A 20,362-nucleotide genomic window follows, 5' to 3' on the forward strand; every position below is an offset into this window, starting at 1 on the left:
AAATCTTCTGTAGGAACTTAGACACAGTTCATCTGTTTCTCATGTTTGCAACAGCCAGGGAGGGACATCTGACGCTAATCCAAATTCCTTAGGTCAAGCCTCTTTTGTGCTTGGTTATTCACAACGTCGCCAGAAGAGGCTCCGGGAGGATTTGCTCATACCAAGAGCATTTTAAGAGGAGCATTGTTGGGAAGAAGGGTGCTGTTGCTGGCACCTATCAATCTGCCAGGGCTGAAGTGAGTACTTAGATTCTGAGTACAGGAGCAGTCCCACATCCTCTGAGATCAAACCTGGACAGCAGGACGATGACTCCAGCACAGTCTCACCCAGGCTGGGTGTGCTACCTGCAGGCTTGAAGCACTCAGACAGCCAGAGCCCACCCTGAACTCCCTGCACCGCTAGCACAGGTGACTGGTTATATTTATCATTACTGCACATCTTTACATGACAGAGTCAAGATGTGACCCAGCAAGAGAACAAGGGGCAGAGTGCCACTGACTGCATCTGCACCAGGAGCGTGACTTTCAACAAGAGGTGACAGCAATGACAATTGTCTATCCCTGTCCTTACTGCACTTGAAGAACACAAGAGCTGCAGAGCTGGAAAATGTTTTTCTGTCCCCTGCACTTCAATGCACAGCCAAGAGGTAGAAGTGTCCTTGAGACTGCTGGTGTGTTTGCAGCTGGGGGTATTTTTCTGGGGGCTTGTCCACAAGGCAGCTTTTTACAGGCTGGAGAAGTTGTCTCAGTTAATGATTCACCCTATGCAAGTTGGTGACAGGACATTCCATTTCCTGGGAATGATGGAGGTTGCTTCCATTTAGCTGTGGTCCCTGGAAACTGCTGACTTAAAGCCATTCTTAAACTCTCAGAGCATCCACACACTAAAAATAGCTGCAACAATCTCCCTGTAGTGAAAACAATGCTGGTTTTGCAGAATATCTCCAGTGTAAGGAAGTACCGCGGACTGCTTCTCTTGATCAACTACTGACTTTCAGGACAGATCCAAAATGAGGAATCTCCTCAAAAAAATTAGGAGCAAATGAGTTTTAAAATCTAGTTTGACCAAACAGATACACAGAGACAGGATCTGCTGCAGCATCAATTAGTTTTAAGAGTCACTGTCCTTCCACAGGGCAGGGACTGTCACCTTTAACAAATCATTACACCTCTTGGTGACTTGACTTCCTCATTTATATGATGATTATTTGCCAGGTGTTCTTCCAAAACACAGCCACTGGCAGGTGTGAAAGGGAGGGGAGGAAATGAATGACTCACTGATTGATAAGGTCACTCAGGTCTGACGAAGATGAAACACGTGGAAGAACAGAGAACCAAGATAATCCATTCTGCAGGAGTGCCAGAGAACACAGGCCTGACCTGCTCTCCCTTTAGCAAAGCAAAGCAAATGCAGAGGACCTCAGTGGTTCCTGGGAAGGCTCGAGTCTGCCAAGAGATGCCAAAGCTTTGGGTCCAAAGTGCTATTTCAACAAGGTGTTTGCTTTGTCAGAAGATGATGTTCAGCCCTGTGGCTGTTCAGCAATCAGTGGCAGCTGATGCGTGGAGCATCTCAGCACCATCTCTAGAGAGAGCCTGTCTTCTCCCACGAGCCACAGATAAGATCTACAGTGACAGCAGAAGTCTGGGCAAGTGAAACAGACGCCATTCTGGAGTGGCAGGAAAGCTCTAGTGATTCCAGTTTGCTCCTTATGGACATCCAAAGTGAGCAGAATAATCATCTCACTGCTTCTTAAAAATTGTCACTGAGCAAAAAAAGGTTGGATGGCAGCAGAGAGGTAGAGAAAGTAGGCAGGAGAAACCTGAAAATTAAAACAAACTCCTCTGGACGTTGCACAGATGGGAGGGAACATCTCTGTGAAGTTCCCATCACCACAGAAGCCCCTTCTGCTGTGTAAAGGAGCAATCTAACTTGAGGGGGAGAGGAAATATGGCAAAGGAGCAAGATAAACACAAAGAGTGGATCAAAGGGAAGAGAAAAAAAAAGGCAAAAAAGTGGAAAAGTGCTGATGGGGGAAGCTGGGTGAAAGACAAGGAAGAACTGTTAGCTGCTCAAATTAACATTTTAATGCATTCACTGTAAAATTTAAGCACTTGAAGCACTGGGGTGGCTGCTGAGCAAACCCCATTGGAAAGGAACAGATTGATGATTTAACACCAGAAAATCAGCAAGGTCCAGGTTTCACCATCAGCAGGTTCACTGCAGTTATCAGGGGCAGATAATGTGACAGTATTTGGCCAATGAGTTTTGAGGTCACCAGGAATGCCTGTGATGGAAGAAAAGCACAGAGCATATGGCATTTCATGTGCTGAAACTGTCAGACTCACAATTAACTGATTAGAGTGCATATGGTGCTCACAGACAGGGGAAATCTCTCAGTGTAAAAGATGCTGGAGTCCATTGAAGGTGTCAGCATGAGTCTTCCTTGCAAATCTCTCTTCATTAAAGTTTCGTATGGGGCCAGGAGTGTTGTAATAAAATCACTATTAATGCAGTTATATTTATGATTATCTCCCTTTTGTGCAGCTGGATTTAACTTTTCGAACACTAAACTCCACATCAAAGCTTTTTCACAGTGGCTGCTGCATGCACAGAAGCTTTTTGTTTTGTCATATTTAGCTTGAAATTAAAAGCAATGAGAGCAAAGGTGGTAAAAGTAAACCAAGATTGGCAAGAAAACTATTAATATGACGAGTATCAAAACAAAAATCCGGTCTGCCACAGAAATACAGTTACATTTCTGTTAAAGTATTTATAACAGGCTGGCCAGGGACAAACTCATTCCCTCTCCAGTTCCAAAACACACTTTTAAAGAGATGGTGAGTGACACTTCATTAACCACGTGAAATGGGCTGACACAGCCTGCTTGCTTTTCCAGCCACCATTTCAGATGACATTTTTCTTTGCATCTCTCTGTGCTTTACATTCAACACTCTGTAGAACGATTCCTTGAGCCCCCGAGCCTCATCAGCCCTGTGGAGGAGGGGGTTGAGCTGGGGGCAGAAAGGAACTGTTCATGTGTTTACATGTCCATGCATTACAGATCCAGCTTTTCTCATACAGCATTTTAAAAGGAATTTTAGAAGTTCCCCATCAGCCTTTCTTTGCCTTTCAGTCCTCTGCCCCATCAGGCTCTGACAGGAGAGGTTCTTCTGCAGCATCACCTCTGAAATGATCTGGGATGAAAGCACCCTGCTGTATCCCAGTTTCTGGAAGGTGCCTGTGATCCAGGTGATGTCTGGTGCAGGCAGTGCAGTGCTCCCAGCAGCTCTCCTGCCAGCACGGGCTGGGGCACAGCTCCTGTGTGCCCTAACTCCATCCTCCCAGCAGACAGCAACCCTCACACACAGCCCCCTCCTGAGCAGGCACACTGCTCTCACATTCCCTCTGCTCTTTTTAGCAGCTTCCCAGCAAAGGGCCTACCAGAGACCTCATCCATTAATGAGTTAAAAGCTGTTGTCTCAGCCCAAAATCTTCCCAGTCCCTCACAGCTGTCCCCCACTGTCTGCTGGGTGCCAGAGCCCCCTCTGTGGGTGCCCACAGCAGTACATCCCCTGCTAACTGCTGTTCTCAACTGTTTTCCACACTTCAGCTATACCAGCCTTCCAAAACGTGTCAGCCAGGCCTTTTCAGCTCAAACCCATCCCTGTCCCTCTCTGCAGCCACCCCAGGCCTCCCCTGGATCTGTCTGGAATAGCTGTGCACTGGTTGCTTTGCTGGATGCTCCCAGGTGAGCACTCCTGGTTCTCCTGTGCTCCTCCCCAGCCCATCCACACCAGAGGCTCCCAAGATGCTCCAAATCTTCTCCCTCACTGATTTAAACATGCTCAAGCTCCCTTTTCCTTCCCTCCTCCCCCCTAGAGAGGCTGTTTTTCCCACATCTCAAACACCTGAGGCTCCAAGGTGCCCCATCCCAGCAGTGTCCTCTGCTTGTGAGCTGAGTCATGCAGGTGTCAACATTTCCAAACCTCATGGGGAGGCTCAGCAGAGCTGGGAGGGTGCAGAGCATCAAGTCAGGAGTTATTAATAGCTGCCATCGACCATCTCAGCAGCTTTGATCTGCTGGCAGCTGATTACAGCTGCTGCTCCTGATGATGAAGCACCAGGGGTCCTGCCTGTACCTCAATTTCTCTTTCAGTTTTCAAGTTTTTACTGCAACAAAACACTTTCCCCAAAAATTTCAAAACAGATGGGATTCAGCAGCCAATACTGCAGTCAGAAAGGCAAACACAATCAAGCTGAAGTGTAAAATTGTACTTTGGGAGGAAAATTTGAGGTCTTTGAATCCTGCTTCTAGCAAAGTGTTAGAGGTTGACATCACACACAACAAACCTCCAGAGAACACATCTCCTTTCTGAAATTTTCCATGTACCCCTTAATCCATATCCATGAAAATAAATGTAGAATTTGTTCCCTATAAATAATTAAAGGGGTAGAACCAAATGATTCCCACACTATTCCATGCTTTCATCTGAAGAAGAAAAGATAATTTGCTCTTGCCTGAAGACAACACAGCACACCTGATACATTCACGGAAACAATTCAGGAAATCTTCCTGCAACAACCTAGAGCCACTGCTGGGAACAACTAAGGAAGCAGCATACATCAGCCACCTATCCCTTTATGTCAGCATCACTGAATCCTGCTCTGTCTGCTGGGAAGCAATGCTGTGTTTAAAAGACAAAACAGAGAAACATTCTGAGGCAGATGAATTCAGGCAGATTTCCATTTTATGTGGTGTTACCAGTTAACTTCTCTATCAGCTTGCCCAAAACTTTGCAGAATTTGTTTTCAGAGAAACAGCAATGAAATGAATCTACATCAGGACACATCTACACCACATTGTGTTGTCCTCAGGATTTAAAGATCACCAGAGCCAGTACTGCCTGAAATAAGTCCCCATCTCCCAACACAAGGAAAGAGCATTTTTAAAGATATCAGAAACAACAGAGTTTTGTGCAGAGTGAGACAGTTCTGTGTCACTCTGTGGCTTGAGCATGAACCCAAGGAGCAATTTCTACCATTCTACTCTAATTGAGTTATAGCACCTAAATCTACATGATGATGGAATTAGACATGAAGAAAAACTCACATACTTATGACTATTGTAAAGCCTGATGTAATAAAACTGCCAAGCTTTAGGATCACAGATATATCCCAAATATTTCAACTCATAACCACAAAGCCCATTTCAATAAGTACAACAGAAGAGAGGAACAATTTGGCCAGTACAGGTTAACTTTAGCTCACCGCAGTCACATTTCAGATTCCAAATTTTCAAAAAGAGAACTAAGGAGAATACAAGAATTCCTTTCAGAAATACTTCTATCTTTGGACAGAATGTTTTCTTTCTTAGAGAAAACCTAGTAAAAAGCACTTAATAGTGATCAGTATTCTGGGGTTTTTCATGCCCAGTGCCAGGAAGTGAAGAATTTACAGCAGACACATACTTTACTTCTTCAACCCATAAGTAAAGCTGCTGTAAACACAAGTTGCTCACATGGTGTACAGCAGAGCCTGGATTACACATGTGATAGAGTGAAACTCTTTGACTACACCACAGAGAAGACCCCACACCTGCTACCCCTTCACAACCCTTTCACCACAGGGAGTGGTTGCCCCTCCAGCCATGCAGAGCAGCACAGCACACTCAACACACCCAAAGATGATTATTCTTGGCTTCTGCCAGCCTCAGCTGCAGAGCAATAACTCGTGGCTCTTATTGATCCTGGAATTTCGGAGCGCGAACACCGCAAATCTGGCTCCTGCGAGAGCAGATCTCGTCACCAGGCAGCTCAATCTTAGAGATCCCAACTCCTCCAGCCCTGGGGTTAGAGCAGGATGCTGCTTTATTACCTCCAGCTCGGTGTTGTGAGCGTGCAGCTTCTGCACCATGTCCTCGGCCTCGCGCATGCGGCGGCTCAGCTGCGGCGAGTGCTCCGCCGGGGTCAGCTCGCTGTCGTACGACTCCAGGATCGCCCGCATCCCGTCACGCTCCTGCAGGAACAGCAGCAAAACACCAGGAATGAAGGACCAGACCATGCACCCTGACAGGAACAGCAGCAAAACACCCAGGGATGAAGGACCAGACCATGCACCCTGACAGGAACAACAGCAAAACATCCAGGGATGAAGGACCAGACCACGCACCCTGACAGGAACAGCAGCAAAACACCCAGGGATGAAGGACCAGACCATGCACCCCTGACAGGAACAACAGCAAAACACACAGGGATGAAGGACCAGACCACACACCCTGACAGGAACAACAGCAAAACACCCAGAGATGAAGGACCAGACCATGCATCCTGACAGGAACAACAGCAAAACACCCAGAGATGAAGGACCAGACCATGCATCCTGACAGGAACAACAGCAAAACACCCAGAGATGAAGGACCAGACCATGCATCCTGACAGGAACAACAGCAAAACACCCAGAGATGAAGGACCAGACCATGCATCCTGCCAGGAACAACAGCAAAACACGCAGGGATGAAGGACCAGACCATGCATCCTGACAGGAACAACAGCAAAACACGCAGGGATGAAGGACCAGACCATGCCCCCTGACAGGAACAACAGCAAAACACACAGGGATGAAGGACCAGACCATGCATCCTGACAGGAACAGCAGCAAAACACGCAGGGATTGTTGGACAATTCTCTTTCCTGACCCAGAGATGGGACAGCTGAGAGGTGTTTTAAAAACTTTTTTCCATTCTCAGTCTCATTAAAAGGATGAGACAATATAGATGTTATAATTCACACCATCACAATCAGAAGCCAATTATTTCCTAATTACAGTATACTATATAAGCATGTCTTGGCCGATCAGCTTTTTGCCACACCATGCTGTAGATGCCTTAAAGCCAGTCATCTAAAACTACCCCTCGTGGGTCCTACTACAATGCATCTTTCATAGTCCTATTTCTCCAAAGTATCTAGTCTTATTTGCAAGGTCATCCTTTGAAACTTGTTTCTAGCTCCGTTTCTCTCTCAACAATATCTGTCCTATTCCATGGCATTTCTAAGTCAGCATTTCTTATCTCAAAGTTTGCATTCAGATGCATAGTGTGGGCCTACAGAACTCTCTACAAATCCATTTCCCACATGGGATAAAGGCCCAGACCACACATCCTGCCAGGAACAACAGCAAATACTTTTAGGGATAAAGCTCCACAGCGTGTTCCAAGAGCCTTCTGCATCTTTGCCCACTTTGTTCTTTTATACAGCAACTCAACTCTGATGGATGCATGCTCATCATCTTCATATCAGCATCAAGGCACAGATGAACATGCAGTTCTAATAAAATAAATGTTTCTGCTGTGAAAACTGAAAAATTAGACTCTCTCATGTCTATAAAACCTCACATCCTTTGCTTGAAAGCAACATACATTCTAACAAGCAGATGGCAACTGAAAACAGAGCCTGCCTTCTTCCTGGAGACACTCTTCTAATTCAACATGGCTGAATGGGTTTCCTCAGCAAAATATTTAGTGTTGTACTTGACATTTTCCCTGCCAGAGCCTCAGCAAAGAAAGAACAAAATTGTCACAACAGAAATGAAACAGATTTGACATCGAACAAAGTGGCTGAGAGCAAATATCCTCAAAATGGTATGTGACTTATCACTTGTTAGATGCTGCAACACTCAGTGCTTGTAACAAACATTTTTTCAGAGGTTAATGTCTGGCAGGCAGTGTTTGGCTCACTTCTCTATCTACTGGCAATTATAACCAGGCATTTGCAGAGAAAGACAAACAGAAGGATCCTTCTCCCCTCCCTGACAGCAGCTCCCCAACTACAAGGCTTGGGCTCAGAGCTAAACATAAAACTTTTTGTGTGGGCTACTGGCTGAAATATTCCTAATGTATTCTCAGCTTCAGAAGCACCTAATGCCTCCCTCCAAGGCACTGATGAAGAAGAATAGGGACAAAAGGAAAATTTAAAGAAGCCAGGTATGTTTAAGGAGGTGGGTGGTCACACTGCAATATGCACACAGGGATAAGCAGCTGGATGAAGAATTTTATCTTTTGACTGCATGGAAGAACCTTGATGTTTATGAGGCTACAGAACAGGGTCAAAGCAGCACAGGCCCTTGGCAGAAACCCAAAGAGCCAAAACTCTGAGGAAACCTGAGCAGTGCTGCCCACCTTTCACTGCTGAAGTTTAGCTGGGCAGGTAACACACAAATGCAGGAACAGTCTGGACAAACCAGCTCCTTGCTGGGAATTCTGCCATTACAGACAAAGTAATATCAGAAGATCACTGGGCTATGCAGGTCACATCCTGCCCAGGCCAGTGCAGCCCTTCATAAACCCAGCTCAGCTGCACTGAAAAGCCTCACTTGGGCAAATCAGGAATTGGTGGGCAGGAAAAAAGGTCCTTTTCCCCACATCCCTAAATGCAAAAGGCTGTATTTCAGATAGTGAAGGTGACCACTAACCAGCCAGCTCAGCCTTGATACAAAGGTTATCTCCTCCTTCCAAATCTAAAGGTCAAAGACTGAAGGTGGATAGTTAAGTGTCCATGTGGGAAGGGAAGGAACATTCAAATTCAAGGTGTGACAAGACTGGGGGCACTGTCAGAGGTACAGTGTGTTCAGAGCACATCATGAACTGAAAGGTCAGCCAAGATAGTTGGGTTGGTCAGCAGGAAAAAGGACCCCAAGACTGAAGGACAGCCTGGGGCTACAGCAACTGAGTTAATAAAATGATAAAGAAAAACAGGTTTTAACGTAAATAGTACCAGCAGTTATTACCAGCTCCTAGCTCAGATCTGACTGAAGAGAAATATTTTTCCAGGGAAATAGTTTTGCCATAGTTTAGAATTGTTCATCTGACAGACACATGAAAGGAAATAGCTCCACATTACTGAAAAAGAAGAAAACCCAAATGCAGTCACACCTGCCTTGTAATGAACTTGTTAAGCAGAGAGGCAGCAGGACAGGATCTCTCCACCCTCCTCTTCCCCCTCCAGTACCCACAGACATCACCCAGTCTGCCCAGTGCACTCTCCATAAGGCAAACTGCTTTTGCTGGGGAGACGAATTCCATTCCCCACTTACAGCCAAATCACTTTCTAGAGCACAGAAGAGAACATAATGACAGCATTTAGTGAAGGTATTGGTTTGAGCTTTGCATGTTGTTGCAATTAGATTTGCAATTACAGCATCCTCTCTCCTTCTCTGCATTCTGAGCTCCTCTGCTGCCCTAATTTTCTCCTAAGTATCTTTCACCCATGTGATAACTTACCACTGCTATGTTCTCTGTTACAGCAGGGGCAGTCCCAAAATCCTTGGTATTTTTTCAAAAGCAAACAAGACCCCTGGCAACTCCCATCACACTTGGCTTTCAATTAACTGCCAAATATTAACTCATTTTAGTCATCCCCATCAAGACCACAGCAGCTCCTGGGCTGTCGAGTACAAGGAGGACAAACTCCAACTTTCAAGGGAAAACTGCATGGGAGCATGACCAATCCCACAGGCTGTCCTTCCCCTAAAATCAACCACAGCCCTTGCCCTTCAAAGCATCTCTCTAAAACAAAGAGTAAATCTGTCAAGAAAAAAAAAATCACACATGGTAAACACAGCAGAAGCTATATTGGGAAAAAAATTCTGAAAAGCTGAACTAAAGGGTAGCACAATTAAACACTTGATCCTGGCGTTTACTTAGCTTCTTTAATTATTTCTAAATATTAATACTGTTAGTGAAATCAATTCTCAGCTTCCAAGTGGTCCCCAGCTCCATTCTTTAAATTTCTCCCCATCAAGAGCACTTACTTTTCCCTCCCTCCTAATCTTGTTAGTTTGGCAGGAAACAGAAGTTCTTGTTGAGAAGTCCTCTGTCTAAAAAGATCTCTAAAATGTAATCCTAATTTAGTAATTGATGCAGTATTTCCTCATTCTTCCCGACCCATCAAAATCTCCCCAGGCACTTTCAGATGCCCTTTCTAACCTTATTCTAATACAGCTGCTTTGCTGCTTCCTCCCTGGAGAGTATTCATCAGAATTACTAAACAGCAGTTCCTCTGGGAATTTCCAGAATTTACCCAGCACAGGGTAAATCTCTGCTAACTCACCATGGTCCCACCCTGGCACAATTCCAGGTGATCTTTACCTTACCAGTTTTAAATCAACACTTGAACAGAAATGTAGCTCATTCCAAACATCCCCAAAATGCAGAATAATTCTGATGTTCATTACAAACCTAGGAAATTAATGCCCCACAGCAAACCCTGGTGCTGCAGCTTGCAGCTGTGTTTGAGGAGATGTAAGTTTGAAAAAGAGGAAGGATAGTGATTTTTTCAAAGGTTGAACAGTTTCCCTTCCTTCTACCAGCCCATTCATCAAATAAATATTCCTCCCACTATTGCATAAGTAACTAAGAAGAAAACACATTTTATAATTTCAACCAGAAACTAGAGCTAATCCCTTGAAAATCTGCTATGGGGAAAGAACAGGATGGCACCTCTGCAAAAGATGAAGCTTCTACCCAGTCCTCCCACCAGCTCCTTACTCCCTCCGTGTAAAACCAAAATCTGACCTGGCTGACAAGTAGCTTGAAGCTCAGAGTAAGTCCCTTTCTGCAGCCTTCAGACCCCAGTGAGGTTTAGAAACAGCAGGAACACAAGTGGGGTCCCCCAGGAATTTTGGGTTAATTTCAGGGAAAGAACTAACAAGGGTTCACATAAGCACCATCATCATCATCACTGCAACCATCACCCCCCAAGTCTCTGCAGCACTGCACATCACAGGGGCAGCCCACAGACACCTGCACACTGAGGAGCATCAGAGCCACTCCTGCCTGGGTGTGGGAAGCAGCTGAAGAGTAAAACATAGCCAAAAACCCATAAAAAGGTGTCTGACCCTATATACATACATATAAGTTCAGGCCCTTCCTCTGCTGCTGCTTGTTAGCCCCTCTTGAAACACACACACCCCATTCACCACAGACTTTCTAATTAGTTGAAGAAAAGAAAAATCAATAAGAAAGAAATTAAAGTTACAAATCTAGCTGAAGTCAGTCACACACCCAGGGAAAATGTGTTCCTGGGGTAAAGTTTATCTAGTGTCATAATTTTATTGAAATCCTATATCTTCCTATTGACTTTTATCGTTTCAAGCTGGATGCCAGAGTTATCATTATTAGAGTCTCAGGGTTGCTCGCAGGCCTGAGGTTCGAGGTGGCTTTTTTATTTTTTTCCTTTTATAAACAAGCTGTAATTGTCTGGTTTATTGATCAATAAATCTTTCAAGTGCCTCTCTTCACCCTGCTTCTGTTCTGGTGAGTCTCCTGCACCATTCTCTGCAAGAAAACACAGGGTTGTTGTTTTTTAAAGAACAGATTGCTTTGTCATTAGCAATGAGGGAGCAGAAATTGTGCCGGTCAGTTCCAATAATGGCTTTTTAATGACACATTCTAGTCACAGTAAAATCTGCTTTATTTCCACACGAGTGAACTCTGACTATTAATCCACAACCCAACGCCACGGCTCTCTTGCTCTCTCACTTGTGCACAGGTTAGAGCCTGGCAGAGGAGACAGACTCTGTACAGTGGAATCAGAATGGTATTTTGTAGAATATTTCCCTTCCCACTTGGTGCTTTTTTGATGGTACAGAAATATTCCAAAGTATTACATCAGCTTTTTGTTTAATTAATGATAATTTCTGAGGAATGTTAACAGGCTGCTTCATTATCAGAAATCAGTGGCAAGATTTCTTCCCCCTCCTCTTCATCTTCAGACTTCTAAATCCAAATTAGTTGTAATAAGGAAAAATTTCAAGACTGAAGAAAGATATGGAGCTTCAACATCAAACAGATGCTATTTTCAATCAGGTATAATTTAGCTAACTATTTCTCATAAAAACACAAATAAAAGAGAGATGACTGTGTAACAGAGGTCTGGGCTTTCTGGCTTTAAACTAATATATAGAAGAAGGGAGATGGCAAGTGGGGCTTGACCAGATGTTTAACATCAGTAAAATCAGTGAGAGGCACAGGAATATAAACCAAAATATGGTTAGAAATAACTGAAGAATACTTAAATATATTAGACTGCGTCAGCACCTTGTGACAAAATACATTCTTAGGTTACTTGATAAAATTAATGGCATTAATCTCTGGTCCATGAGCAACTACCTTTGAGGAACTCACAAATGTTAAGACAGCAACTGAAAACAGGACAGACAGACCCAACCTTTTAAGAGAAGGATGGATGAGAGGATACAGATTCTGGCAATTATAAATCACTTCAATATTTTGGTATCTCATAAAATACTTGGAAAAAACATTAACAATCAAATTGCAAGCAGCTAGAGAAGAATTAAGGACAAGAAACAATCAACTGAGCCTTAATATGAATAATATGAAAACAGTCTAATTTCCTTCTTTGACAGGTAAATTGTCTACTGAAAAAAGGCAAATAATAAATGTGATAAATCTTAACTGCAGTGATGTGTTTATCAAAGAGGAGAATTACAATTCAACAACATCTCTGTAATTCAGAGGAATGAGTTTGTATCAGGGTGATGAAGCTCATATGAGGAAACAAAGCACAGAGCTCTGAGTGTGGCAGCAGATCCACCAGGCACCACGACCAGGCTGCAGCATCAGTGGGAATCTGCTCCTTCCCAGGGCTGTCTGTGCCTTCCTGATGGGAAACATGTGCAGCCCAGGTTCACCAGGATACATCCTCTGCCCCCCAAAAAAGCATTAATCAGGGAATGGGAACAGGGATGTTGACAATTTACAGGTTCTGCCCCAGTCTGAGGGCTGTTAAGCCTTACTTTGGAAGTAAAGTTTAGTTAAAATCCTGCTGCCTTATAGAAAGTGTAGGGGGAAAAGCAAAACAAAGCAACAGCAAGGCCCAGGAAGCACCAGCCCTGCAGGGACAGGTGGGGCTAAAGACACACTGGGTCAGACTTTGCTCTTATCCCTTAGCCCCCTCTTGGAGCATTGCTAATTAGCACAGGAGCTAATGGACTCTTCCAGAACAAAAACCTTAAGGGCTCTCAGCCAAACAAAACCAGCAAAAGTTAAATTACCAGGAACTTCCCAACCCCTCCTTGCCTTCAGCAGCATCTATGATGACCAGAAGGCAAATGGTTCCCCTTCCTCTTAGCACTCTCATCTTCTGTACAAATCATCTTTAAGCCAACATTTTCTACTCCCAAGCCTACAAATAGCTTCCTCCTCAGCTGCAGCCATTTTCCAACACTTCTCTCTGTGGCTGACCTATTTTCACATTACTGTGCAAATCAGAACTGACTGCAGACACATATGTATACACACACCATTGACTTTCTACTCAAGACCTCAATTAAAACACCATTTACAAAAAAAACCCGTTAACTTCATAAAAATAAAAACATCCAGCAGCTTTCCCTATCCTTGCACTCACAAGACCATTAGGAAACATTTTTTAAAGTGTCCTTAATTCTCAAAAGTGACTGTCCATATATCAACACTCTGCTTGTGTTTTTGCCCCTCAAGCCAATATAAAGTTATTGCAGGAATCTAAAGATGGATTTAACCTCTAAAGAGGACTTTCAGATGTGCTGTGCCCTACAACTAAGTCTTCTCCAAGAAAATTAAATATTCCTTCTCCTGAAGCCCAAGTACCTCCATCCACACCTAGCAGGACAGGTCAGAAAAGCTCTGTACACAACCACAGGCACACAGCAAACCAGGAATCCCTGTGTGTCCCACCATCTCTCTGCAAGGGATGGTTTTCATCTGTTTTCTGACACTCTTAGAGCCATTCCTTGCTAGGAAAGTCAGGCTATCATTCAGGCTGAAAAACAACTTTCCTCCCGAGGCTGGAAATCTGGAGAAAGCAACAACAAAGGGAAACTGTGGTGGGAAGAGGGCACAATCAGGCAGAGAGCGTGAGAGAGATGACCCAAGACTCATTTTAGGTGCCAGAACAAGGCATTCAGAGACACTCCTAGCTCCTCAACCACCCATTCTTAAATTTTGGAGAAACTCTGCAATCCAATTGCTCTTCTGGCCAACGTTCAGCTGGCAGTTTAAAAGTACTCCTACAAATACCTGTGTATATCTTACATGCTCTTGTATTCCGTAGGTTTTCCTCCTGATTAATAGTCCTCCCTTTCTAGCTCCTGTCCCTCTCCTCCAACACTTCTCTGCAGAGAGCTCAGCTTGCCTTATATCCTGGCAATGGACCAGAGCAAATAAATCCACTGTAACTCTTTTAATCCGTCTCTGATAAATCTCCTGCTTTACTATCTTCTGGAAAATTGTGCATGGTCTCTGAAAGCCCCATTTTGCTTATAGCACATCCATATGCCAGCTGACAAGCAATCATACAACTGACACTGCAACAAATTAAATATTATCTGACTAAAATACCCCTGGGGTCCTCATGCTTCACAGTGAGTTTAACATGTTTAGTTATGTTTCTTAGCCTCCTGCTGCTGTGAAATAATTGTATGTTTTTTTCTTAGTTTAGCTCCCCTCTACTGGAACACTCACTGCTGCCTATCTCCAGAGTGAGCCTGCTTTTCTGTCTCAGTGTGTTTGGCATCTCTTCATTCCAAAAAACCCCTCATTTTCCTATCATTTCTCACAGTCCCACTCCTCAGGCAGTGGCAGTCTTGTGTGTGAAGCTGCCTTATTCACCTGCCTCAGCACAGGGTCACTCCCCATCTGACACCATGTGCACAGTTCACATGTGAAAAACAGTAATTTCTTTAAAAAAACACTCCCAAACCCTCAACACACCTTCTTCAATCTAGCCACTAGATTACCATCCCTGTCAGAGGGAAAGCATACAGCTGACAAGGGAATGGATTCATCCTCACTGGCAATACAATACTAATGTGTCACTCACCTATTAAAAAAATAGAGCACAAAAAGAAGAAAAAAAGAAAGTTTCTGTGATGGTACATGAGATTTTTATGCTGCTAGTGTATAAGAATTCACCCCATGTTCATTCCTTACTCTCAGATTTCTTTTTCCTCCTGTCTACTAAGTAACCCAGAAATTGGCCTCTAAAGCTCTTAACAGACAATTTCCTGCAGTTTTAACCACTTAAATATCATTAACTTGGGAGAAAAGTAAACTGAACTGTGCTCAAAGCCAGTGCAGTTATCTCTGCAAGAATAAAGGAGGAGGAATGGCCCCATCACCTGGGCTCTGCTCCCAGGGTATTCAGGCTAAGACAGAACTGAATCAGGAGGGCAAAGCTCTCACATCACATTTGAGGGGACAAAAAAAAAAAAAAATCAGACATGAGTTCATCCAATCCAACACAGCACATTCCATTGAACTCAAAAGTAATTCCTTGATCCTCTCATGATATGTCAACAACTCCAGAAATATGCCAGATGTGACTTTTTGAACAAGGCAAAGAAAAAGGGATTTTAGGTGATGCTTCAGAATATACATCACCTGACTGCTTTATTAGAAGATTTTAATCATTTCCCATACTTTACCTAATTCATAAAACATTCTCTCTACTGCCTCCAGGGTATAAAAGATCAGTGATTCCAATAAGTGTTTCACAAATTATACATCAAGTTATCTCCCAGGTCACCCACAGCATATCTGCATTATTACAAAGGATCCTCAGGGCAGAGGGGACACAGCCCTTGGCCCTTGCAGCCCAGCAGCTCCTCCTTCTGAGAGAACCAGGGAGAGAAGACTGAACTGAGACTGAAAACTGTCCAGGCTGCACCTTCCATACTACATAAACCACCTATAAAGCAAAAGAATACCCAAATATATTCTTCTTGAAATAAGAACTATAAAGGGTCAATTCACACCTAAACCATGCTCCCAACAATAAGACTGGGCCAGATTATTTAATCACACCCGGTGATTTACCCAAAGCAAGGCAATGATAAGCCTTTACTCCAAACTAAAAGTCTATGCTTTCCCTGCATGAGGTCAAAATAATAATTTTACATCATACATTTCACATTACCTATGTGATGAGGGTTTCATGCTTTAACCTGGACCCTTTGAAAATATGAAAGATCATTTTAACACCTCTGTCTTATAAAAGATGGAAACTGTACCACACGACAGCTCTTTGGCTGTTTTCAGGATCAGTTTATTCTCTCACCCAGAGCACAGCTCAGCCAACACCCACAGAATGTGCCTCATTAGCTTAATCAGCAGTCACCTTCAGAGTTTGCTCTTGGGCAGCAAGTGAGCACCATGAAGCTGATATTTAACCTTGTGACCTGCACTTCTGAAAGAATTTTCTGCATTTGAGAAGGAAAATGTGCCACCTGAGTGCTCGGGGCTGCAGCTTCTGAGCAGAGGTTTGCCATGGGAATCCCATACAGACCTCAGGGCAGACTGGCAGAGCAGCCCATAACCCCTCTGTGCCTGGGATCCTGCTCCTCCTGACACCCTGACAAGGTGAAGGACAAAACTGGATGTTTAAGAAACAGCTACAAAGACCACTTCAGGCAGGTGCTTTACCAAAATTCCAGTTGCACCTTCACCTTGGACTTCCCAACTCCAGAAAAATGACATCTAATAAAAACATTTGAAAAACAACCTCTCACTGACAACTCCTCTGGATACTTTCATTGATCATATAAATATCCAGTCTTTCTGAACACTGAGAAACTCCTGCCTTTACCAGTTTTCTGGTGGAAATTAATCCCATTACTTTTTTTCACTGCTTGAAAATGCATTTTCTTTTATCAGGCTTTAATTTGCCACCTTTCAGCTCCATTGAACATCTTTGTTGTTGCCTTGCACAGACAGGGAAAACAACTCCCAAACAACTCTAAACCATTCATTCATTAGATTCTGTGCTTTCAAATTGTCACCTCTTCTTCAACTGCTTTTTAAGGTCAACAAGTCCAATCATCATTTTTCCAGCATAGCTGCTTTCCCAATCTTTCACACCCTCATCACCCGTGTCTGACTGCTGCTCTCATTCTGCAGCATCTCTGCCTGAAGTTGATGGGGAATAAGCGAAGACACAAAATCCTGGGTCTCTTCCCCACCTCCCTGTGAGTAACAGGTACCTCCTCACCCCCTCCTGCCATGCTCACAGCAACAGGACAAGATGTTCTCCAAAAGCTGCTGAGCCAGGGGATGACAAACCCCAGCAAGTCATCTCCTCAGTAACCCCCTCAACCACAGCAGCAGAGAACAGCAGAGAAGAGAACTGATCTCCACACCTGAATCTCCAGTTCTTGTGGTAACAGCCCATATGTATTAATTTCCTCAAATTTAAACATTTCAGCACTGAAATTTTTATTTTGTAATAGCCTACTAGTTAGTAAAGCTAATTTTAACACTAGCTGCCACTCAGTGAACACCTTCCCTGTAATATCACTAGACACTGCAAAATTAATTCGCAGACAATGACATTGCTTTCTTTTCTCTCTCTCCACTGTCTCTGCAATATTAAGTCAACAAAATCTTTCCTCAAAACTGCATTGACATCAAGAATGTTATGCTCACACCATTAGACAAAATGTGAAACACTGAAGTTGTGCTTCATTAAAAACAAGTGGAAAAATCAGTTTACCAGAAGAAAAACATTATTTAGGAAAGATATTCATTATACACATCTGAAAAACAATTATGATTAAATGCACGAGACAAACATTCATCATCTTTTTAATATTTGACCATAATGTTTGCATTTTCAACAAAACTAGATTTCAGTGAAGAACAGAAACACAGTCTCAAAAAAACTCCTTTGTTGCAAAGTAAACCCTTTGGTTTGTTTTCATAGTAACAAACTGCCAACTTTTGGAGAATGAAACAGACCACCAGCTTTTCTACTTCTGGGCACAACTGCCAAGTGTACAGAATATGGCAAAACCACAGAAATAACTGGCAAATAAAAGACAGAAGGGAAAAAAATCCCTCCCTGCCATGTAACACCACAGAAAAAGCTGATCAATATGATGATTATCCTATTTCCATACTACAACACATCCACACAGAACTTTCTGAACAATTTTAAGGGACTTTAGTTGAATTTTCATATTTGCTGTGCTGCACCTACCAGAAAGACAACCCAAACCACAGCCCAATCCACCACAGGCAGAATTACAGAATTTTGAGTTTGCAATCAAGTCTTCAAGAAAACAAAAAGGTGGGAAGAGACCCTTTTGCAATGCAGTATTTAAACCCACAATACTCATTCCTAAATTTGTCCCAGGTCTTGAAAAATGTCTATTGTGATATGTCAGGAAATACTATCAGAACAATTTTTCTTATACTGAAGTAAGTGAAAAGTTTAAAGTAAACTCACATATCTATTGCTATATTTGGCTCTTCTGCTTCCATTTGGAAAATACCATTATATTATTTAATAAAGTGCCTTTCAATAAACCTGGCACACTCCTGACTTAGTACAATCTTCCTCAAATACACCTTTATCTTACCAGCCAGTGCTGGAGATGATGATGCCATTTTCAGTGCAGTCTATTATCAGCACTGGGCAGACTCAAACTTGCACAACAGTTGAGGTTTGAAAGCTGCTCAGGATATTGTCCTCCCCAGCCCTCCTGGTTTCCCCTTCCCTCCAGGACCATATTCCATGGAATTCTTCCAGGCAGACTCATGAGCAGCTCAGACTCCCCTCTCCAGAAGACCAGGGCTGTGATCCTGCCATTGGCTTTGCTTCCCCCTCTCAGGAGTCATTTTCAATTATTTAACAGTGTCCTTAACATCCACCTAAGGCTGTTTAAAAAACCCTCCACAATCACCATAAAATCACTTGAATCCACAAGCACAAAAAAGAGTTGGTTTGGTGATGATGGAAAGGCAAACGGTAACAAGAACAAATCACACAGCTGGAATTTCTGACCACCTGACAATCCTCCTCTCTCAACTTATTCCAAAAAGCTGCTCCTATTTCACTTGCAACTACTACTTTTTACACTTATTATTTTACCTCCAATAACAATATTTTTGAGCTTGAGCATATTCAAAGACAGCAGGACAAATGCACTGGTTTTGTCAGTGCAGTCCCAGAGATGCTACCCATGGTTATTAATTCTTTGCAGCTTCTTGAGGGTACAGAAGCATCCAAAAAGCAGCAAGTGATAAGTTTCTGCCTGTCTCCCTGTGCACATCAAGGATTCTAAATGCACACACAAACAAAATCAACAAGCAAGGTTATGCAGAAGAATCTCTGTGCCAAATACCTGCCTCGAGTCCATTGGAAACGTAGCACAAATTTTAAAGCAGATGTCAAATCTTTTCAACTTTTTCTCTCAATCAAATTAGCTACTAATGAAACAGTTTATGATTAATACTCACTTAAGTCAAGAAGAAAATTAGGGGGAAAGCTATCAGTTCACAACACGAGCAAATCACATCAGCTCCAGATACACATAATGAAAGGAGTACACGCAAAGCAAATACTATTGCTGTCTCTTCAGAAGTCTCCAGTTTCTGAACAGGCTCTTAAAACAGTGTCATCACCATGTCAGATCCTCTCGTGGCATTTCTGTGACACGAGGAGCAAGGCACAAGCAGTTGATGTACCTGTGAAGTACAGATGTACCTTCTGATGATGGATCTTCTGATGGTCTCAGCACCTGAAGCCTCACAAAGGTTTGGGTCTCCCTGACCACCTCCAGAGCTCCACTCAGGGAAATACTGATCCCATCCACCTCAGGCTGCTTGACAAGACCAGGCTGGCTCTGTCACTTGGACTCCCCCTCAGCCCAGGGAGCAGGACACCAGGTCAGGGAGGGAGGAGAGGGCAAAGCACAGTCCATCCATCCTGTCTGTGCTCAGAGCTGCTGGGGCAGTGCCTTGGAAGCATGACCAGAACACAAAATACCTGCCAGAAATTATCTCTGTGCCTATGAGCACAATTCCTGCAAAAATTGATCACCTCTTTCTCCAGAGCAGTCTTGTACATATTTGAAGATATGCTTCTCTGCAGTATTCACCACTGCAATTCTTCACTTTTTCCTCTTGCTTTTTACCATTTCAGTAGATGGTTAATAAATATCAATTTCTCTCCAACAACTGAGAAGAACCATTCTAGCATATCTCTCAGTTATCCAGAGCTGACTGGAAGGAGAGCCAGGAATAAATGAGATGGGGAATAAGGACAAGAAATCACTTTGTAATTGAAAACTCAGGGCCAAGTAAAATGCAGAATACTCACAAAGTCATGCTAAAAATCAAACCAGAGAAGAAATGTCTGTGGTCTTTGATTAATATTGTGTATTTGCACATCCAACAGGTTACCCAATACACCTAATTTTAACACAAATCTCTGAAAGCTTTAACTTTAAAAACAAATGTAGTACTAATCAAAAACCCTTCTCACCAAGCCTGTTGTAGAAACTATGCAAAGACCTGTTCCTCCAAATG

At 43.2% G+C, this 20,362-nt stretch overlaps 1 protein-coding gene across 8 annotated transcripts in view; it reads right to left on the reverse strand.

Moving 5' to 3' along the window:
* MAD1L1 (mitotic arrest deficient 1 like 1) overlaps positions 1-20,362 on the reverse strand; it is a 348,097-nt gene that overhangs the window by 199,488 nt on the left and 128,247 nt on the right. For 7 of the 8 annotated variants that reach the window (XM_064389849.1, XM_064389850.1, XM_064389852.1 and 4 more), the window contains one exon: positions 5,875-6,015. The exons of the other annotated variant lie outside the window; for it this stretch is intronic. In XM_064389849.1, the coding sequence (XP_064245919.1) occupies positions 5,875-6,015 (141 nt within the window). The remainder of the gene's footprint in view (positions 1-5,874; positions 6,016-20,362) is intronic. 8 annotated transcript variants of the gene reach the window in all.

The sequence above is a fragment of the Passer domesticus genome, chromosome 15 (assembly GCF_036417665.1).
Source record: "Passer domesticus isolate bPasDom1 chromosome 15, bPasDom1.hap1, whole genome shotgun sequence".
NCBI classification, from domain to species: Eukaryota; Metazoa; Chordata; class Aves; order Passeriformes; family Passeridae; genus Passer; species Passer domesticus.